At 41.2% G+C, this 22,472-nt stretch overlaps 2 protein-coding genes across 3 annotated transcripts in view; one reads left to right on the plus strand and one right to left on the minus strand.

Annotated features, from left to right (window-relative positions):
• The window catches only part of pola1 (polymerase (DNA directed), alpha 1), a 63,035-nt gene extending 53,607 nt beyond the window's left edge, over positions 1–9,428 (minus strand). Inside the window, exons 1-24 of the mRNA XM_046066052.1 lie at positions 9,271–9,428; positions 8,571–8,698; positions 7,985–8,081; positions 7,828–7,905; positions 7,577–7,692; positions 7,365–7,427; positions 6,461–6,562; positions 6,218–6,371; positions 5,964–6,123; positions 5,670–5,842; positions 5,437–5,549; positions 5,217–5,330; positions 5,038–5,112; positions 4,793–4,931; positions 4,404–4,558; positions 4,144–4,228; positions 3,924–3,985; positions 3,508–3,597; positions 3,250–3,366; positions 2,992–3,167; positions 2,549–2,678; positions 2,019–2,138; positions 916–1,006; positions 691–815 (exon numbers count right to left, since the gene is read on the minus strand). Of these exons, the coding sequence (XP_045922008.1) occupies positions 691–815; positions 916–1,006; positions 2,019–2,138; positions 2,549–2,678; positions 2,992–3,167; positions 3,250–3,366; positions 3,508–3,597; positions 3,924–3,985; positions 4,144–4,228; positions 4,404–4,558; positions 4,793–4,931; positions 5,038–5,112; positions 5,217–5,330; positions 5,437–5,549; positions 5,670–5,842; positions 5,964–6,123; positions 6,218–6,371; positions 6,461–6,562; positions 7,365–7,427; positions 7,577–7,692; positions 7,828–7,905; positions 7,985–8,081; positions 8,571–8,698; positions 9,271–9,319 (2,712 nt within the window). The 5' untranslated portion in view covers positions 9,320–9,428. The remainder of the gene's footprint in view (positions 1–690; positions 816–915; positions 1,007–2,018; positions 2,139–2,548; positions 2,679–2,991; positions 3,168–3,249; positions 3,367–3,507; positions 3,598–3,923; positions 3,986–4,143; positions 4,229–4,403; positions 4,559–4,792; positions 4,932–5,037; positions 5,113–5,216; positions 5,331–5,436; positions 5,550–5,669; positions 5,843–5,963; positions 6,124–6,217; positions 6,372–6,460; positions 6,563–7,364; positions 7,428–7,576; positions 7,693–7,827; positions 7,906–7,984; positions 8,082–8,570; positions 8,699–9,270) is intronic.
• Positions 8,628–22,456, plus strand: pcyt1ba (phosphate cytidylyltransferase 1B, choline a). 2 transcript variants are annotated; one of them, XM_046066094.1, is made up of 8 exons: positions 8,628–8,741; positions 16,454–16,553; positions 18,268–18,384; positions 18,524–18,675; positions 19,357–19,435; positions 19,540–19,682; positions 20,057–20,245; positions 20,446–22,456. In XM_046066094.1, the coding sequence occupies exons 1-8, from the start codon at positions 8,724–8,726 to the stop codon at positions 20,668–20,670; spliced, it is 1,023 nt and encodes a 340-aa protein (XP_045922050.1). In that variant the 5' UTR covers positions 8,628–8,723; the 3' UTR covers positions 20,671–22,456. The 2 variants fall into 2 exon arrangements, with proteins under 2 accessions (XP_045922050.1, XP_045922041.1); XM_046066085.1 differs by lacking the exon at positions 8,628–8,741 and adding an exon at positions 13,135–13,267.
• Positions 22,457–22,472: the final 16 nt, after the last annotated feature.

The following is a 22,472-nucleotide window of genomic DNA, read 5'->3' on the forward strand; positions in this document are numbered from 1 at the left end:
GTGATCAATAGAATTTTAAAGTCAATTCTAAAACATACTGGGAGCCAGTGTAGTGAAGCTAAAATAGGAGTAATGTGGTCATATTTCTTTGTTCTGGTTAAAAGCCTGGCAGCTGAGTTCTGGACAGTCTGGAGTCGATCAATAGATTTTTGGGTTAAACAGGTGAAAAGGCTGTTGCAATAACCCTGGCGTGATGAGATGAAGGCGTGTAAAATGGTCTCGGTGTCCTTAAAAGTTAACATAGATCTAATTTTTGCTATATTTCTAAGTTGATAAAAACATGATTGAACAAGCTTTGTGGTGTGCTGCTCGAAATTTAAATTACTATCAAACCAAACACCAAGGTTCTTACCACAGGCTTAATGTGATTTACTAGGGAACCAGCAGATGGCAGTATTTGATTTGCCATCTGCTGAGACCCGATGACCAGGATTTCTGTTTTGTCTGAGTTCAGCTGGAGGAAATTATTTGACATCCATTTTTTAACTTCACAAAGGCAGTTGTTAAGTGAACTCAGCATTCCAGGGTCTGTGGATCTGACGGGCAAGTATATTTGTGTGTCATCAGCATATTAACGCCTCTTTACCTGGGCATTGGGATCAATCTATAAATCATGTCTGGACCTCACAGATTTTTACACAAACAGGTCTGCTCCTAAAGTAAACATATTAACAAACAGTGCTCACACACCTCATTCTTCTTCTGTGCGTTGTAAGCTTCCCTCTGCACAGTGGTGAAGCAGATGTTGAACTCTTGGATGATTGAGGGATACAAGCTGTTGAAGTCAAGCAGCAGCACAAACTTGTCGTAGAAACCTTTAGAGAAAGAGGGAGGTTATAGGAATATGTGAACAAACATACAAATGAGACAAATACAGACAGAAAGGCAGACGTTAAACTAAAAACCCAGACTTACCAACTTTAGGATCCAGCACCAGACCTCCAGCATAGGCTGCCTTCTTCTTCCGCTTGCCTTTTCCTGCATCCACATCTTCTTCCCCCTCAACCTGGGACACAGGAGCAAAAGCAAAAAGAGCATTTGTCACATGACTGTACAAAGGGTTTTTCCTGCATTGAAAATCCCGAGGTGGCCATCTCTGTCAGATTTGGTCCCGCTTCCAGCTCTCAACAAAACGGTGATGGGTGTCTTTGTGGTATTTTCTATCATGCGATACAACTTTTGGATATCTGTCATTTGTAACTGCAATTGGGGCATTAACACTAATGTGTTGACGCTGTATCGTAATCAGTAGAGTGTGCCGGCAAAAGTCTGTTTGGCTGGACTGCTGCGCTTTTATAAATAAACATTGTTTCCAGCTTTTCCCCAGTGTTAGTTGTTTCAATGTATTTTGATGTAGCCAGCAGATGTTTAAAAATACCGTCTGCGTTTGTGAATGCTGCTCTAAACACCTCTACTTTTGTGACTGAAAGCCATGCTGGACAGCGAATACAAAGCCAGAGTGCGTTTGTTTACACCAGTGAAATGGAAGGAAATAAAGTATTTTTAAGTTGTTGTTTTTTTTTTAAATCAACTTTTCCCCACTTTATCAAATACAAAAGTTCAAACAGACATCTGTAGAACGTGACATTAGTTCATTACCACGCCACATATACTGAGAAAAAAATCAAAGGGAAGAGTGTAAGAGGGGATTACTTTTACATTTACATTTACATAAATGCTTCAAAAACAGGAGACCTGTATTTGTGTAATAATATTTTGCCAGCAGAATCGAATTGTTTTAAAAGATTTTGTATATTCAGTATGTCAGTATTTGATGTAACGATTACTGGGAGTTGTATTTGATTTAATGTTGAACAGTTTTTTTTTGTTTGTTTGTTTTTTAAATATGCTTTAATGTGATAATTGTGAAGCATATCATTACCATTTAAACTACGTTGCTTGTAAAAAGTGTGCATGTGATCAGGGTAGTACCACCTCCGCATCATTCTGAGCCTGTAAAAAAAACAACCTGTGTAAATTACAAAAACAAGTGGTGTGGGATTGTGTGAGGACTTTACCGTTTCCAGCTGGGCCTTTTTGAAGGAGGGTTTGTCAGGGACGATGTAGTTTTTGTCGTGGAAAGCATGAAGCAACAGGAACTCATTCCTCTCAGAGCGACCGCCCATCAGAGTACGAGACTGCAGGGAAGAAGCAGGAAAAAAATCCAGTGATTGAAGTAGGAAGCAAATTAAATCTCCAAAAGGAAAATAGTCAACCTGAAGCACAGGGGTGATGGTATCTTTATGTCCCATTCGATCTATAGTCTAAATGTCATCTTAACCCGCTGCTTTGTATTTTGCGGTTCCTCTGAAACACGCTATGAAAATAATGTTGCGGCAGATGCATTACAATTGTGTCAGTAATTTAGATGATAGTATCACAACATCCAGCGCGAGCGCTATTTAAATTGCCGTCTGCGTTTTCTGTTTGAACTGAGTAATAAAATCAAACAATAACTGTGTTTCTAAAACATTTACTGTATTTTTGTTTTGCACCAGTAAGTGGTGGTTTCATGTAGGTGAAAGGAAAAGGTGTTGTTGTGTGTTACCATGACATTGCCAGCAATGTTGGTGATCTGCAGGGCCAGCGGCAGCACGTTGAGCTCACACATGACCTGGAGGATCAGCTTGGCGTCTGTCCATGTCAGCTCCAACAGGTAGAGCAGGTGAGGAGAGTCACTGAAACACAAACACACACTGAGAACAAAAGCCTTTTTTGGATCGACACTAAGGTTAAATAAAAAAAAAACAAAATAAACCCCAGATTTGATGGGAAAACACGTGCATGAGTAAAATGAGGTACAAAATAAAATAAAACAAAATAAATATCTTAATAGAAAATTTAAGTGCTAATTCGTTTGTGATTCAAATTACTTGAATCAAACATTTATTGAACATTTGTTATATTGTTATGGCAGAAAAGTATATCAGGATAATAACCATTATTGTTTCATTGTCCAGCCCTAAACTGACCCTTTAAGGACAAACCAACCTGTAAAGATTCTTGATGTTTTCCTGAGGGACTGTGACTCTCTCCGTCTTCAGCACCTGTGCAGCAAGTTCGGTCAGATGGTAACTTTTACAGCGAATCAGCTCCTTGGCTGAGATCTCCACATCACACACCAGACGACCACAGGTTGCGCTCTTCTCTGCAAAGGCACCACGACCCTGCCAAGTACAGCAACGTTTACTGATGTACACTATGTTATAGAAGAACCTTATGTTTCTCAAGACTTTTTGCTTTTTTTACCCCTAGTTTGGGCATATTTGCCCTCCTGAGGCGTCCAATCTTAGACCAGTGGGGAACCTTGCACACACTGATCCTCTGCAGAATCACTTCCAGGTCAAAACCAAAGATGTCGTGACCCTAGAGGAAAAGAAAAAGCATACTTATTTTTACCCGCTCACCTCTGCTATCAGGGCATCCTATATCATATGGACGCTAAAGATTTATCTATTATCCATTCAGAAAAGTGTAATAGAATGAATCCCAACATGTTCTACTCACCACGAGCACATCTGGGTCGATTTTGTGCATCTTGGCCAAGAAGAAGCCAAGCAGAGTCCGTTCTGTAGCAGCTATCTCCACTTTCCCATTCTAAGAGAGGAAGGGAGTCAGGTCCATGTTTTGGCCACATACAGTCAAGAAAAGTTATTCTCCATCAATTCTAATAAAATCGACTTCTAGTACATATTATCTGTACTGTTGAATCTGCTTATATTAAAGTGCCACATGAATGAAATTTAACACTGTGCTGTTCATAATCATCAGCTGGTAATTTCCGCGCACAGCTACATCTGTAAAACCGTGTAAATACGTAAACCAATATTTTCTGAAATTATCAAAACAAACTGGTTCCTGTTTCTGTGTAAAAGACTCTACGATACCAACAGGCTGAGTTCCACCGCCACATGGCCACTCACCTTCTTCCTCACAGCATCTTTGAAGTCATAGGGGAAGATACAGTCGGCCGGTTTACTGACCACTGCAAAGACAAGAATATATGAAGAAAGAATATATGACAACAATATCCATCCATCGATCTAGATCCATCTTTCCATCATATTTTACAACTCATTTCCACTAAATTGCATTAATGCATTAAATTGAAAACATTCAATCAGATGGGTGTAAATAACTTACCACAAAAATGGTTCTGGTATGGGGGCTGGGGGGCAGCTTTATCCGTGTGGAACTGATAGTGGATTAGTGCAGCAAGGGACACAATCTGCAGAGGAACAATTATATCATCACGTCCTCGCTCACTAACTACTTCAGTCTGTCTGAGCACACCATTTAATAACATGGCTAAATAAGAAATCATTCTATGCTTGTCCAGTACATTGGGGGCTAAAAAGGGAAACAGTATATTTGATTGCGTGTACAGCTGGCAGTGTCCTGACCTCGTTTTGGTGTGTCTTGGGGTTCTGTATAGTCTTGAGGCTGATGGACATGACGGTGATGGGTGGAGGTGACAGGTCTTTGACCACAGTGACCAGGTCACTCCTCAGGGCCAGAGCCTCCACCTTACACCAGCTGACTGGCTGGCCAATCAGCTCTGACAGACACAAGGGGCTACATGTGAATTTTCCAGGGGTGTGCAGAGTTCAAAATACTGTCTTTATAAACGTCTCATAGCTCACACAAAATGTTCCAACATGAAAGTGCTACCAAACACCCGTACCTCTAAAATACTACTCAGGTTTTAACTAAATGCAGGATGTTAAATCAGTTTCACTAACACAAAATAATTATCTTTAAAAATTCTGGACAAAGCGAAATCCCCCCTTACGTGGTGTCTTGATGTCCAGCCAGCAAGGACCTTTAATCTTCCTGCCGAGGAGGAAATGCTCCAGACTGGATGTGTTGGTTCCAAAAATGTGGGAAAAGGTCGCCCCCTTGAGGTTCGAAGGCAGCGCAGGGAACTCTGCCTGCAAAAACAATATTTACCACATTGACTACTAGGTTATCATTTAAAAAAAAAAGAAAAAAAAAGAAGCAGCTTTAGGCCTGGGACACATGAACACTTCTACTCACAGAATATCTGACTTCCAGATACTCGCACTGACTGGGAACATCAGGAATTTCAAAAGCATAGTTCTTCTCCACTTTCTGCACATAGAAAGACAAACAAAAACATGCACCAGTTACAAACATGGCAAACTTGCCGCTTTCCAGAAAATCATATACAGTCCGTAACCGAGGGGAGTACTGACCTTGGACTTGAACTTCATGATCTTGAACTTCTCCGAGAGATCGTTAAACTCCTGGTAGACGTCCATCATTCCTACAGGAGTGTCCGACACCTCCCCAGTCTTAGTGTTCACTTTCTGTTCATGGAAACACAACCCAACAATTGAATTAAATCCTACAAAAGTAACACACAGGGTTGACATGTAAGATTACTTGGGACGAGTGGCAGAGCAGGAAACTTACATATTCACGAGGCAGGAAGTACATGGTCCTCTCAATGTTCTTGACAGTAACACAGCAGCTGACATGAGACTTTGCAGACTCGATCCACACTTTTCCAAACAAGTACACCACACCTAGGCCACAAATAAGTTAAAACATCAGGATGTGCTCTACAAATCTGAACAGGCTCTTTGGGTTAAAGAATTATATGACAGTATCCACTATATAATCATCCAAGTGTGAATATGACTTACCTGGTTGGCTGTAGGGCTCTTCAAAGGCATCCAACCAATAGAAGCGGAAAACCTGCTCCCCATCTGCCCCCTCCACCAGTGGGAGTTGACTGGAGTCAACCTGTATCTCTGCTTGTGCTTCGCTGGCTCCATTTTCCTCCTCTTGCCCCCAAGAGCTTCCGATCCTGTTGGACCTGGGAAAGGAGTCTTTAGCTCAGTGTATATAATGTAGGTACAGCATTGTAAGACTGAGACAGAAAACAGTATCTACAACCCCAATAAAGCAGAAGCAAATAAAGCAGATAAAAGACTTACAATAAGACAGGGTCCTGAGGCTCTGCTTTGGGCTCCACTTTAACTGGTGCTGCTGCTGCTTTAGTCTCAGCATCATCTTTAATGGCAGGCTTCTCCTCCTCGAGTCCGACCTCCATCGGCTCATCAAAATCCACCCCATCAAATGCCAGAGCGTCATTCCCTGAGAAACAGATTGTCACAAAAGGTAAGTGTGTCCTTGTTGCTGGAAGGGAGAAAGAGTACCAGGCCAGCCCAGTTGTTTCAGTCTTTCTTACCTTCATCTCCATCCATCTCCTCCACCTTTGCCTTCTGCTCCTGCTCAGGAAGAGCAGATGTGGAGAGAGGGAGGCGGGCTGATGACCTGGGGGTCGGCTCAGAAGGCGGCGGCCTGATCACTTTGGCTTTTAACCCCGTAACTGAGGGTGACTCCTAGTACAATTACAGAATTCATACTTCCTATCATGTTGAAAAAATTTTTCAAGAAATGATAGTTTCAATTATGATAAGTTAAAGGATACCTTTGGCATCTGAGGTTTGATGGAAAAGGGATTCATGGGGGATCCAAGAGACTTCTTCTTCTTCAGAGTGACCACTGGAGGAGGAGTCAGAAGAGTCGGTTTCTGGGAATTCACAACATATCAGGTTAGACATGGACAATAAAGAGGCGCAGAAGTTGGCAATGAAGAGAAAAATAAGACTGTGTCACCACCACTGAGTGAGAAATTATATTAACAGACTGTGACTGTAAACTAACTAAAAAGGACACAGGTGTAATTATTTTAGCAGCACTTTGCCCATGACTTGCTCACTCATCATTGCACATCAGCTAAAAGCCTGAATGTAAATGTCAATGTGCAGGAACACATTTCAGAGTTTCCCACAGGACCGCTCACCTGCCTTCTTATTTCACCATTTTAATTCTAGTTCTTCCTAATTTTAGTGCTTACTCACAACTTGACTCTGCTCCCTTCCCTTCAGTTCTCTTTATAAAGTCGCCACAAAACAAAAACAAAACAGAGAACTTGTCTTTTGGATTTGCGTGTACGCACTTCCGTTTCCACAACAGCGGGTGTGCCGCATGTAGAGGAGGCTTGTTGATGACTTAGCCTATCGAAACAATCAAAATTAACGTGGTTCCGAATGACATTTGCACTGGTGTGAACACTGTCCCTCCGTATTTGTAAAATACACACTGTGTCCATGTCTTCTAACGTAATACCAGATAACATCTATCACAATGCTTTAAGTCACCAAATGTACTTGGGCGGCCCACCCACATAAAGTCTGTATGTGGGGTAACCGACTCAATAAGGCTCTCAGTGTCTCATACAGAGAAAGTCAGATGCATTAAACTATTAGTTGACAATCTATTGTGCTTAATTATGTTGAAGTTTTGTATTCGCTAGATGACATGGTACCAACCTCAGAGTGCAGGTCCTGTAAAATATCTCCTAAAAGGTCATCTTTAGACAGGTCCACGTCTTTCTGCAGGAGACACAATTATGCTTATGGTCAATGCCAGAGAAAAAAGAAGGCTAGAGCATCTCTTTTATTTCAAGTTAAGATCCGCACAGAGCACACAAAGGGACATTTTTAATAGAAGCAATCACCCAAGCAAATCAATGGTGTCTTACCTCAGCAGGCCTTTTCACATTACTGTTCATGAAGAGGCTCTTAATGGTGTTGGGCTTGGCTACGGCAGATTTCTTCACATTTTTCTTAGAGTCTGCTCCTTTAACACCTGCTTTTCCTGCGAACACAAATAAAACATTGTCAAAAAAATATATAATATATCACTCTTTGTACAAAACCATTCACTGTCCATTGTCCCACGCTCAAAATACATGTGCATTCTTGTATAACATAATACTGTATGAATATTTACCTTTGTTGTTTTCAACGACATCATCATCCAAATCATCGTCAAAAATTTCTCTCCCATCCTCAACATATCCTGTTCCGTCTGACAGAAGGGAAACGTTCACGTTAGACCTCCACCTTCACACATATTCCCACAGTGAATCCAGAAGACTCGGACTCACCATCATCGATAATCCAGTCATCCTCTTGTCTGTCTCGTACTATCTTCGAGTACTGCTGCTCATCCACCTCCTCATACACACTTGTTAACTCCTCCACCTGGAAAATATTAATAGTTGACCATGTGAAACAAGCATTGCTGAATAATATCAGACAAAAATGCACTATTCACTGTTGGATAACAGTAGCAGGGGGGGAAAAAAACACAGTACACTTTATTGCTTTTTTAAATTACATTATTTCTGCAATCTTACAATTTTTATATGTCTGTATAAATATCAGATAAAAACTAAAAACAAGATAAGGCCCAGTAGGGAGGATTATTTCTATTTTCAATTCATCTGGTGATTATTATTTCAATTAATCAATTGTTTAGAGTGGAAAAAGTGTTTTTAAAAATTAGTCTAATGTTTAATTCAGTAAATATTTTAATCAAAACAGCTCATACTTGAGTGAAATCATGTAGCTCAAAGGCCAAGTCAGTACAAACTTTGCTAACAAGTAAGTTGATGAGGCTTTAGAGGAGTTGAACTAAATACAAACAATTAGGAATGGGATACTCACTGATGTGCACAACACTTTTCTCACCTCATATTTGATCTTCTCCCCCATCTTGGCTTTCTTGAGCTGCTCCAGTGCAGACTTCCTCCCCACCTTCTCCCTCTTCTCCCGTCTGGAGCGAGACTTTGCCAAACCACAGGCATCACCTCCACCGTCTGAGGAGCGGAACACATCGACAAGATGATGCAGCAGCAGCAGGTGCGAACATGACAGCTTGAGTTGCAGATGTTTGGCCCCAGCACAAACTCCACTAATGTCAATTTGCAGTAAATCGTTTGTGGAGAGCAGGCGCACTAACACTGTTTCTTCTGCTCCAAAACTTACACACGAGGAGAAGTCTTACTACGTTGTTGGCATTTTGTTACGATTAACTCATTATTTCTGTAATGGATACGGGGAGAGTGCTAGTCAATGACTCTGTCTTACAAACAGCGTCTTGAAAGTTGCAGTGGAGACAAGGTCAAGTTAGAAAACAATCGTAGTTAGCTAACAATATGTTACGCTATGTCTGGCCGCTCTTGAACCTTAAACCTAAATACATATGGCAGCCTGTTAGCTAGTTAAAGTATATAATACGCATGCCGTATTAATGGCCTAAGCGTGTCCCTTGTTGTAACGTTAGTATGATAGTGGAAGCTAGCTAATGTGTTACCGTAGCTAACTCGTTCGCTTTACAGACGCGACTCCTCTAAAGGCAGCAAACTAGCAACGCGAAACAAGAACTCACCGCAGTCCGAAACGTCCATGTCTTTGTCTGAGTTTGATACCGGAGCCATGGCTTCGACTTTTTGCCTTTAACGTTTGTTCACTGACAGCAGGTCAACACAACAACAGCACAGTCCGCGCCAAATCGCCTTCCCGGGGAAAGTCATATGCAGGAAGTGACATCACATCGCTGTCAGCCAATAAAATTAAGCGCTGCCTCCGGCCTTTCCGCACCGTGGCGGTGTGGATCAATTTAACCGACTTGTTTGTTCCACAGTCTACAGCAGTGGTCGAAGTGGCCCGCCAGCAATAATATCTGGCCGCAAAACTGCTTTGACAGCAGAAAAATAAAAAATAAATAAATTGATAGCTGGTGCTGAAATAGATCTCAGTCGTGACAGCTAAAGTTAATATACCCGTCAAAGTAATTCTGCCTCCAAAATAAAAGCGATTTTGCGAGTTTAGTGAGAGCTTTAACTTTGAAAAGTTCTGAAGGACATTCAAAAGAGTCTCTGGCTTGCTTGACACACCTCTGAAAAAGCCGTCAGTAGCCTAAACGTGTGATTGTAGCCTATTCACCTGAATTTCCTTAGGGAAATGAAGCGTCCATAGGTTTATGAATACGGTCCAAACACCGTGACGCGCACACACACTGCAGCACATGCTTTATTGTGAGTTTGTGCAAAAGTGTCCTTGTAATGAATTTGTTTAACAAGGGAGAAAAAATATCTGCAGTAGGCTATGTTGGAATCAATCAACGCTGCTAACGGGAGTCCCGCACACTACCGACTGACATAAACGTGCACACAAGTTGGCAATCCAAGGATTTGAAATAATTTGACTATGCCCGCCATGTAACGGCTTGAAAATATGTGGTCCGATGCCAGAATTATTTGCCCCTGGTTTACAGTGACATGTTTACTCTAAAGCACTTTTTAATTCAGTATATAGCCTATCTGTCATAACCAGTAAGTTACTCTGTAGTTTAAGATTTTATTTACAAAATAGCTACATGAAGAATATGACGCAATACTCACCCTCAATAATTAGATCACCTACAATTTACCATAATCTATTGTTCTCAGGTTTTTCATTCCTTCATTGGATTAATGACATCAAAGTCCTGGGGATTTCCCTTTATTGCAAACATTTTTTTTCACATACCAAACTTGTTAGACAATTAAACTCACTAACTAAACTAAACTGAGAGGTGGTTTCAGCATTTTTCCCCCATGAACACAGCTGTAGCCTATATGTGGCATGCAGATAATCAAAAATGTACCATGTTTTCACTCTCACTCCTTAAAGCTGGCAATTTAGTTTAGAAGCCTTTTTTGTTGACAGTAAATGCTCTGACACAAAAATGAAAACAAATCTGGTATCTGTGTCTGTCTGTAATAGACTCTGTCTACCTGTCTTGTCTATCTGTATACCTGTCTGCCCGTGCACTCACTGCACATAAAAATGGGCTTTGGAGGGAGGTATGAAGGAAGGGATTTAGGCTACTACTTTCACAATCTAGCTGTCTCTTAGTTTCCCCTACCTATCCCAGCCCACTTCCTAGGTTAGGCCTGTAGGAAATAGGAAATAAAATCTAGCCTATTGAAACTTTTATTTTACAATAAAAGTCAGATTCATCTGCAATATGTTTCAGATGTGAAGATGTTCTGTAGGAAATATGTAGGTTTGTGTAGAACAAATAAACTTTTTTGTAAGATGGGCTAGTCTTTCCACAATTACAATATTTCTCTGGACACATATTGTCTGATGTCCCAGATAGTGAGTTCATAGTGTCTGTGTTTTCCTGGGAATAATACAAGTAGCCTAATTAATTAGGACTCTTAAATTGTAGGATTGCCATCAGGCTCCCTCCTTTTTAAAGGCAATGTCCATGCATGGCGATGAAGCCCGTTTCCATGGTGACCAGGCTGGACTTTGGAGGGCACAATGGGTTCCTGTCCCAGATTGGGGCCACATACACACTACAGTGCGTCCAACAAAGACAACACAAAGCGTGTTTTGTCCTTCATCCCCACAGCCTATATTGGCTTTTGTAGCAAATAACTGTATGATAATGTTATCCTGCTCCTACAGGCCAGCAGGTGGTTAGGCATAGCATAGCCTAGTGGATTTCTGGACACAAGATCAGAGTACGCTATATTGTTAAGTTTATAGGCTACTTAATTTTTAAAGTTAACTTTATAAGCTATAAAAGTGTTTTATCATTTTTGTTTTGATTGTAAAATTAGGCTACACGTTGACAACTGCATCAGTAATGTCCTCCACTGTATAATAGGAAGAGGGTTCATGAATGTAGCTATAGATTAATAGCCGTATAGTCTACTGTAGCCTAAGGCTGAATGAACCGTGACCCACAGCTGTCGCAGCCCATCAGCTGTGAGCAGCTGATCTGTCCTCTGGACAGATTGGACAGACGGGCTGCAGTCGCTCTGCTGCACTTGCCCGCCGTGCTGGAGCGGAGACGAACTCCTGTCATCGACTTAACAGCAAACCAGACAGAAAGGCAAGTGGTAAAAGATATTCTTACTTTACACAGTTGTTAGGTTTTTTTGGACGCCATGGTGAAACAGCGACGCATCAGAGCGCGTTCGTGTTGCGCAGCTGTTGCGCCTCTTTGTTGCAGAAGAGGACCGCTGAAGGTAAGCTCGCATCCCTGCACAGAACATTCATAAATCCTGCATAGTTATTCCAGTCCAGTCGCTGCGTACAGCCTATGGTGGGGGAAAGGAAAAGAGACAAGTTTGTGTAGTTTGAAACATATACCCAGTTTGAATTTCTGTACCAAATAACAAATGCACACTCCAACGGTGCATCTGTGAAGTAGGGTGACAGGCAGAGCTGACCACTCACACATGGGCGCGACTGTTACAGCTAAAACGACGGCTATAGCCTGTATCTTCAACTTGCTAGCAACAGCAAGGCACTTAACATGTTAATTACCAAGCATTACAATACGCTGATAGTGTAACTAACATGCTTACCACAGAGATTTTAGGTAAAGTTTTTTTGTTTTGTTTTTTGCAAACGTGCAATATTTATTTTCAGATCTGTTTGCTGCATTTATAAACGATGTCAGTTCACTTCCAATTTAAATTAATTGTATTACTAGTGATACTCTGTAACATCCCACTGATGGGGCTATGGGCCACTCCACCAATCCTCGCCGCATATACTGCCGGACTGCGGTAGCTATTCTCTCATTGGTCCTTTCTCGGAGCTCTCTCCTCTTTTCCGTCGCCATGGCGAGAGCTCACCAGCTCTGCGAGCGAAGATCGTTTATTTAAACAGCGACTCACTCACAGCAAACAAAGGTCTGACATGATAATCAGATACATATTTCTTTTCTCGTGTGCCATGTGGTCTTTAATAGGGGAGTGGTGATTTCCCTACAGTTGCACATAAATTGATATGGAATATTGTTATTGATAATAGATTCATGACAGTCTCTAAATCAATTGTATTGCCTTTGTCACTTTCACATAATTTTACAATACTGTAGCCTACAGTTTAAAGGCACCAGGGTATTCTACTGAAGGTGTCTCCTTCCCTTGTTTCTGTTACCGAACATCTGTATCTTTGATGCCAGATGTGCCTTGAGATTAATGACTCAAGTACAAAGTCAAGTCAGTGTTAAGCTGTCAATAGAGAGTAGCAAACATGTAGCCTATACGAAGGTCTGAAGGTCAAACTGAATACATTTGCACCAACATCAAATTACCAGCAGAGTTCATTCCTTACTGAGAAATAGCTGCAGAGTGGGACCTCTTCACTGCCTCCTCTCTGCAGCAGGGATCAGAGAGGATGAGGAGGAGGAGAGGACAGAGAGGCAGAGCAGGGAGTGGGCGGGGGAACAGAGGAAGGAGAAAGAGACTGAGCGGTGAGGAGAGAGGCAGCCTCTCACTGATGCTGAGTCACATAACAGAGGGACCACGGCTGCATCCCATGAGTCTTCGGGAATCATGGAGGAGCTTGAACACACCTGCCCCCATCCCCGGACGGTAGGGCGTTTGATTGAGTGTGTGCGTGTGTTTGCTTGTGTGTTCATGTCTTGCGGTGCTTGTAACAGGGCGAGAGAGGAAGACAAAGGATCCGGCTTTCTCTCCCCTGTTATGAAACCGATCCCTCACAGCATGTGGCTGTGGGATATTCTCAGAACACTGAGTGGAAAGTGTGTGTGTTTGAATGAAGGAGGGGTTTCATGCAGTGGACAGCTTAGCATGGATGTCCTGCTGAAGGGACACTGCGGCAGTAAGGTCGGAGAGCCTCCTGTGTGCTCTCTCCTTCTCTTTTCTTCTTTGGTGTAATCCTGGCCTTTTCCTCTCCTCTGTCTTCACTCCCGCCTCTCTCTGTCCTTCTGAGGCAGTCTCACCTTAACCCCCTAAGCTTTCTCATGCCCAACAGTCCCTCTATTCCCCCACCCCAGATTTAATCCTTCTTATGCCAGATGTTCTTTGCTTGTGCCAGAGAGGGCTTTACTGACCGCTCGTCCTGATAGGCCCGCGTGGGCCCCTGGCTTTACCGTGTAAAGCTTAAATGTGCAGCTTAGTGTTGGTAAGCCACCCCCCTCTGTTCTCACCATGCCCAAGGAATCATGGGTGACGAGGATGCTCCCTCAGCACAACCTTTTGTTGTTGTAGCTCTGGTGGCTGTAGCATTGAATTCTGACGCCTCTCGGATGGGAACAGACAGGGCAGCTCAGGAAATGTTTAACATGTCCTGACAAAATGTTCAAAGCCAAGTTTTTGTTAAAGAAAAACAAGGGGTTGGATGTACAAGGAGAGGGGATGTAGAGACCATTGAAAGGAGTCTCACATCTAACAATGTTAAAGATTAATGCCTTTGTTCTGTTCCTCTTGCAGCTGTAACTCTTTACCTCCCACTGTGTTGCAGGCTTTCATATAAGCTGCTACTTTTGACAGACAGTCGCATGCATGACAATTAAAACCCACTTGTCCACACTAAATAACCTGTTTCCAGACATCTAAATTGCTGCCCCCCCACCTCAGATTCTGCAGCGATTCATATAATTTACTGAAAGTGAAATGGCAATTTATCAACCGCAGCTGATCATTGGGCACATTGAGACATACGCATCTTTATACTTGCTTTGTGTGTTTTTAGTGCGGATAAGTGCAACCTCCACAGCTCTTCAGAGGTGTATAATTCAAAATAAAGATCTTAAAGACTGAGCCAGAAGTGGTTAATTTGTCCAAATGTAACACACTTTGGCTGCAGAATCCTGCATGGTCGACAATAGGATTCCCACAATTAAGTTAAGGTGAAAAGGTTGTTTTATAGTGCTAAATTCTTTGGTTTTAAACCCTTGTTTAGTTGACAATGGCTTTACTCATACACCCCATTGTTGTGTGTAAATGATGAAGGTGACAAAATACATAAATGAGCATAAAGCTTCATTATTACACCAAATAAGGGGTATTTCATGATTTATGTGTTATATGGGCTTTGCATGAACAACTATATATATTCCTTTCATTTGCCAAAAAGTCATTCACAGTCAGAGAAAGGTACAGTATGTTGTCCTACATAGTGATGTGTACTTATGTCTGGGCTCCTTGTTAGACCGCCATTGTTTTTAACCTTATTTTACAGCTAGGGCCATTTTCTGCAGCAGGACGAGGAAAACTCATGAAGTATCACAGCGATTAAACAATTTAAAGTATGTTTTTTGAGCTGCTAAAGACGTCCCTATGGTCTCCAGGGTCCCAAACAGAAGATGACAGTTAAACGAGCTGCAGCACCTCCCATATGTTTATGTTTGCTTAGCAGAGCTCTCTTTTAAGTACATATGCAAAAAGAATCCTGGCGTGTTAATATTTAATGAATCTGGGGCCGTCACCTGTTCACAGATAATCCTGTCATGCAGACACAGATGACACATCTGTCCTCAGTGAGGCAGGTTTCTTTCCCCATCAAAAAGGCTTATGGTAATTGAGTATTATGGCAAGAATTTCTAAAAAAAAAAAAAAAAAAACGCTTTACATGTCCAAAATATTTGTAGGCATTACTGAAATGACCTTCTCTTGAAGAAATAGTCCAATTGAAAAACGGTGAGAGTGAGGTCTGTGTAATATCCAGATTAATGGGAACACAATTTCTGGGGGAAAATGTTGCTGATTTTATTTTTAATGTCATTTTTCATTACTGAAAGCAAAACTATCTACATTATAGGTGCCACTTGGAGGATATGTAAATTAAACACTGTTTGAAACACAGATTCTTCCTTTCAAAAAACGTTTCCCCGGGAAAAAAATCTACCTGTTAAGTCTCATTCTCCAAACCTGTACTGCTATTCAGAACCGTCCATTTGATAAAACGCCACTTCGCTCCTTTCATGATCACAGGTCTGACCCTGTCTGTGTCCATGGAACATGCCAGACTCTGGTTTTGTTGCCTTTCCTAGAGGACATGTTTGACGTCAGTTCCCTGTCTTTTCCACAGAGACTGAATCTGTTTCCATTTTTTCCTCCTCCTCTCACACTCCCACTGTTTTCTGCGCTCTGCCGACTCGGATTCTCTTTTTATCAGTGTGAATGAAATTCAATAAATCTTCCCTGCAGTCAACAGATGGCACACAAAGACAAATTTTCAGGCAGGCTCATACTGCAGCACTTTAACCTTGATGTAGCTATGACGAGTATCATCCTGTATATTCCTTTCTTATGCTGTCTGTCTTTGTTTCCATGTCCCACGTTATTCTGTCTGTATCTGCTCAATTTACATTTTTGTAGCTTAAAAATTAGAACAGTTTTCTCCCTGTCCTCAATCTTGACCTCTTCCATCTTATTCTTCCTTTTGAATATAGCTTATTCCTGCCTTCAACAACGATAGCTCTGTCCTTGTTGTCTGTCACATATTAATACACACAGAAGCAAATGAGATCAATAACACTGAGTGCAACTCTGCCTGTCTCTCAATCCATTGTTCCAACATGGAGCAGGCGTCAGCGGTGGTCAATAACATAATGGAGATTACTGTAACAGGAATGGGCATGAGAAGAGGAGACAGATTGTGTACCACTGAAGGGATGGGTGGCTCTGCTTTGAGGTGTTTGAGATGTTGTAAAACCTAACCTGAGTCTCCTTCGTTCATCCATCCTCCAAAATAAGATATTTGTGCTGTATTCGGTCCGTAACCCGGTCTCTTTCTCCTTCTCTCTGGCTCAGACTCTGACAGAGCCTGCCATCTTTGCCAGGGAGACCAGTTGTGATTGCCGCGCCCCTCATGAGAAACTCACCATCGCTCAGGCCCGCAGAGGAACCCCAGGTACAGTGGACCTCCTCCTGCTTGGCTTCCTTCTCTAAACCTTTTCCTACAGCTTCTCTTTCTCTCAGCTGCCATGTTTATCTTCATCATCATATTCCTCAATTCTTCCTTTCTCTGTACTACATTTGCTACTTATAGTACTGCTGCTTCTGCTACTTTTTCTACTATTATATTGTACTACAACTACGTCTACTTCTGATTCTACTATCACAATTACTACTACTATTATTACTGATGCTCATCACCACAATTACCACTGCTATTACTGATGTTATGCTAATTGCTCCTACTACTACTTTTTCTACTACTATACTGTACTACAAGTACTGCTGCTAGGGAAGCTGCTTCTACTACTATCACTGAAGGTATCACTACTATTGCTAGTCCTTCTATTGTTGAATATTACAATTTTTAACTACTTCTGATACGCTTACTACTGATGCAGACTCTACTGCTACTACTGCTAGTTTTTCTACTACTACTTACTACTATTCCTACTACTACTGTTGCTTCTACTACAACTACTACTCCAGTCATGATACACTTTACAACTGATGCTAACACTACAGCTATTCATGCTACTTTTTATGCTATTATACAGTACTACAGCTACTGTTGCAGCTGCTTCCACTACTTCTACTACTACTATGACTATTGCAACTACTACAGTAACACATTCATCACAAATACTACCAATACTGATACTCTCATTACTAATGCTACCACTGCTACAGCAACTAGATGTTTCACTTTAACTATCAGGTGCTACGAGTATTATTCAAATCCTCCTGTGTTTGCCACTGCTTTTCCCATTACATTCTTTATCATGGCAGTATTATCATCAGTGCTACTAATAATGATATTGCACTAAACCCAAACAGTAGTATTACCTTTTTAAGAAGGTATAACAACATAATACCACATATGGATGGATATGTGTTGGTCAATAGTAAAACTTCTAGTCACTCCTAGTTCTCCTGCTGTCATTAATGATGCTAACTATATAATATTACAGTAACTAATCAGTAAATCTGGATTATAACTGTCCTGGCTCCAGGCTATCTATGTACTTTGTGCTAATTTAACTGAAATTACTTTGGTAATATTAACCACTAAAGCAAAATTTTAGCCTTCACTGTTTTAGTTGTGTACTTGTATGTTGCATGTTACTAAACAAATGTGTTAAATAAAATGGACACACAACACACCTGGAGCCAGGTAGTATTCTATCATTGAGAAACTGTAGGCTACACTTTGCAAATAGAATGGGAGGAACTGGGTGTTAGGTGTTCATAGCAGCTCATGTTTACAATGGGGCCGCCTAGCGGGTTAATCTAGCCATGCTAATAATGAAAGGGATTTTACACTTCATTTACTGGTCTTGGGGAGTACTGCATATGTGAAAGCCTTTTTGTGGCTCCCTCTGGAGTCTCAGTTGAGCACTTGATACAGTGTTGGTTGGAGCTGAAGACTACAAGTAAAGTGAATATGCGGCTTGAGGCTAACAACTCCAGGCTACATTTGTATTATTTTACTGATAGGCCTACATTTATTTTTCATAAATCAAAACGTCCTTAAAGAAGATTTTGTTATTTCTGTCCAGGCATATGTAATATGGAGTCTAAATACAAGTATGCTGCATTTACGCTGCAGCCCTTACTCCCACTATGACACCGCAGTTATTTTTGATAAATGTGCTGTTGTGTGTTTTCAGTGGACCGTCCAGTCAGAGTCTACGCAGATGGCATCTTTGACCTGTTCCACTCAGGACACGCTCGTGCTCTCATGCAGGCGAAGAACCTCTTTCCCAACACCTACCTCATAGTAGGAGGTAAGACAAAGCCACTGAGATAAAACACACACACACACACACACACACGGGTACACACACAAAGCCATATAGATTTGTCTGATAATGATTTATATGCTTTTGTGTTTTATGGGGTTTCCTTTCCATGCGCTTGGAACAGTGTGCAGTGATGAGCTGACCCATAAGTACAAGGGTTTCACAGTCATGACTGAGATTGAACGTTACGAAGCGCTGAGACACTGCCGCTATGTTGACGAGATTTTGCGAGACGCACCCTGGACTCTCACACCGGAGTTCCTAGAGAAACACAAGGTGTGTGTGTGTGGTTGCTTACATTAAACTGTGCATGTAGCATCCAGGAGCTGTTATTACAAAACCCACTAGGGCCAAAGGTAGATCCTAACTGAGTTAAGAGAAACCAACTTTTAGGACTCCCCAGAGACCTTCATAAGACATTTTAGCACTAAAAGTCTGAGAGAAGTTAGAGTCCAGAAGACTCTTACATCACTAAATCACTAAGATCTGGACACAATGTGCCTCATTTGATTCTTATCATGATTAATAATTAAATCAGCTTACAACTCAATTGGACACTGAAAAAATGCAGTTTGCAGTGCTGATAAACTTGAAAGATCTCAGCTGTCTGTATAATATATATCTAGATACTGCCTAGGTATATATATAGATCTAATTTAGTTAATTTATTATTTTGAATAATTTAATTTAATATTACATTTTTAAATTGATTTTAATTTAATTTAATCTTATTTTTAATTTGATAGAACTTTTTATGATTAATTTACTGAGGACTCCTAGAGGTAAGATAAGACACTTCGTCAATATGTATCAAGGTCTTTTTGACACTTCAAACACTTGATATTTAATTTCAGTATGTATGTTCATATGAGTCTTTTTTTTTTTTTTTTACCTTATGTCCGTCTGCTAGTACAGTGTTTTCTTCCATACAGTACATGTCCTTTGATTGTTTCTCAGATCGATTTTGTGGCTCATGATGATATCCCATACTCCTCAGCAGGAAGCGAGGACGTTTATAAACACATCAAGGAGGCAGGTCAGTGAGTGACGCCAGGCATATAAAATAACTTTCTGCTCTTCCTCTCAAAATAAACAGTGGGCAGTTTTCAAATTCTGTGTGTTTTTATGTGTGCAAACCAGGTATGTTTGTGCCTACACAACGGACAGAGGGAATCTCAACATCTGACTTAATTACCAGGATTGTCCGAGACTATGACGTCTACGCCCGACGCAACCTCCAGCGCGGCTACACGGCCAAGGAGCTTAACGTTAGCTACATCAATGTAAGAGCATGATCAATTCTACATGTCTCCATAATGGTTTAATGCTGACAGCATCCTGACAAATATCCTTAAAATAGAGGGTATGTTAGTTCACTTAGGCAAAGGCAAACATTTGTTTCTCTACCCTGATTCAAATAAAGAAATGATGAGTGCCTTATGTATCACATGCGGAATATTTGTTATCATCCATTTAATTGGGCATGATTCATCATGAAATGCAGCACATTGTGTCTTTTAACTGGAACTGGTTACATAAAATTGGCTGTACTCCCCTTATGATGGTAATGAATAAGGCTACAATGATTAGTTCCTGATTGAGGTTCTGGATCTTCAGTTCAATTTGTGAGACTTGCAAAAACATTTAATCCCCTCAGGAGAAGAAGTATCGGCTACAGAACCAAGTGGACCGAATGAAGGAGAAGGTTCGCACGGTTGAGGAGAAGAGCAAACATTTTGTGTACCGCGTGGAGGAGAAGAGCCACGACCTCATTCAAAAGTGGGAAGAGAAATCCAGAGAGTTTATCGGCAACTTCTTGGAACTTTTTGGACCCGATGGGACTTGGGTAAGTAACTCTTTGATAAGGGGAAAAACTGTTGTCATCAATAGCTTCATCATCTGTGGACTGTGGAAGTTGCATATCATCACTTTGTTCATACAAATACCAAAAAGAAATGTCAGTCATTGTCTGATATTTTGAATAAGAAGACTGTGGACCTTTGTGCACTAACGTTCACTCTTTCTCTCCCCTCTGACCCTGTACAGAAACAGGTGTTTCAGGAGCGCAGTGGACGAATGCTGTCCTACGCCCTGTCTCCCCGAGAGTCGCCCTGCAACAGTCCTCCCCGCGAACTGTCCCCGCTGCGTTCTCCCTCACCCCCGTCACCCCCAGCCCGCTGGCACACTGCACGGCCCTCTCCCCCAGCCTCCCCCAAAGGAGCATCTGCCTTTATAAGCAGCTTGAGTGAAGGTGACGAAGATGAGAAGTAGCTGTACTGTTAAACACATACATGTAAACACACACTTCACTCACAGTACACTGCCTGAGAACTGCTCACACACACACACACACACACACACACACACACGTACTCCTACAAACACCGGCTGGATACTTAAACAATTCTCCTCAAGGAAGTTGCTAATATACGAGGCAGACGGGGATCATGGGAAATGAAGTTCTGCGCTGCGGAGCAATGAAGCCATCACGGTCTCTGTTGTCTGGGCAACAAAGCAGACAGAAGAAAGACAAAGGAAGACGAGGGTGAGGATTTACGTACACAGTGTCAAATAAGAAGGTCCAGAATGCCTTGCAGCATCTTTCAAGAGGATTTGCTTTGGATTGTCCAGGGCTGATAGAGACTGTCCAACAGCCTGCTCATAATATCACGTTATTTTTTTTGTCTTACTCTGTTAAGATTAGCTTATTTTTTAAGATGCCAAGATTTCTTGTAACTAGTGACCACAAGATGTGAATAGGCCCAAAGTTACAGATCATTGTGTGTGACATTTAGTTTAACAGATTGTGTGAATCGACAGGAACCAAATTAATTCATCAGAGAATTAGGAAACAAAGAAAAGACACTGCACGCCCTAGATTAGCAGAGGTGAAACACAGTCAGTGCTACTTCAGTGCTACAGTGCATCATTTTTGCATAAAGGATTGGCAAAGAATATAACATTCAGCGTTGCCCGGTACAGTTATTACCACTTTACCACAAACATTCAAACTAATCCACAGAGCCACAGAAAATCATAGGAAAATTAACCTTGGGGACATCACCCTGTATGTTCCTAAACTTGATGATGATGATTGGTGCAAAAAAAGCTGCACTGAAATACAACTGAATATGGAAAACAAATGTTTTCATCACCTCAGCTGTACAGCTGCGTTTGAAGTCAAACAATATAATCCTAGTTTTTAAGTTCACGTGAGAATAAGAGTTTTGCAATGAAAATGGCAACAAGATCTGAGTCTCGCCTAATCTGTAAAATGACTGTTAGATAGTCCTAAAATAAACTTGATTGTGGTGAGACAGAGAACAGCTTTCATGTATTAGCTTCTTGAATGTAAACCGTCTTTGAGACCACTCCTACAGTAGAGAGAAAATGTAATCACTCTAATTTGTAGTCACAAGCCATACAAACACACAAACCCTTCATCACCACACTCATTCAGTAGGCCACACAAATATCACATCTCACGGTAATCGATTAGTAGAAACATTTGTGGATTTTCAGCATTAAAAGCCATGTATTTTGTTTGTTTTTTGGACAGTTTTCCACGTTTTATCTATCAGTGTTTAGCAGACATTCTTGCTCTTTAGAATATGATGTCAGCTGTTAATCAAACCCGGCAAACTCGGAGATCAAGCCCTTTTCTAGGATTCTGATGATACTTGAAATATACACCAATTGAAGCCCTCCAGGTGAACTGTCAGGTCCTCAAAAGCCGGAGCATCACCCTAATGTTTTCTTTGCCGTTATTGGAAATGTATGTAACAAGTTTTATTTTTTTTCGCTCAGGTCTGCTCGATCATGCCAGGCCGCAGCAGCAGACCCCTCGTCCACCACTAATACAATAAATACTAATGCAATGTAGAGACCTTACTGTCCTGTACGCACTACATGTTAATCTGCACTATATGTACAAACTTTGGGAATGTGTCTTTTTTTATTTTTGAAATTTTAATGAACAAACGGCTTGATATGTAAATAAATCAAAAATCTATAACTGAATTTGAATTAAAGTGCATTCCACCTGCTCATCAAATTACATAATGTGTAAATCA

The sequence above is a fragment of the Micropterus dolomieu genome, linkage group LG01 (assembly GCF_021292245.1).
Source record: "Micropterus dolomieu isolate WLL.071019.BEF.003 ecotype Adirondacks linkage group LG01, ASM2129224v1, whole genome shotgun sequence".
Taxonomy (NCBI): domain Eukaryota; kingdom Metazoa; phylum Chordata; class Actinopteri; order Centrarchiformes; family Centrarchidae; genus Micropterus; species Micropterus dolomieu.

Coding starts and splice junctions, on each gene's coding strand:
- pcyt1ba (XM_046066085.1), top strand. CDS start 13,229: ATGGAGGAGCTTGAACACACCTGCCCCCATCCCCGGACG. Junction 13,268..16,453: donor CCTGCCCCCATCCCCGGACG/GTAGGGCGTTTG, acceptor TCTCTGGCTCAG/ACTCTGACAGAGCCTGCCAT. Junction 19,436..19,539: donor TAAACACATCAAGGAGGCAG/GTCAGTGAGTGA, acceptor TGTGCAAACCAG/GTATGTTTGTGCCTACACAA.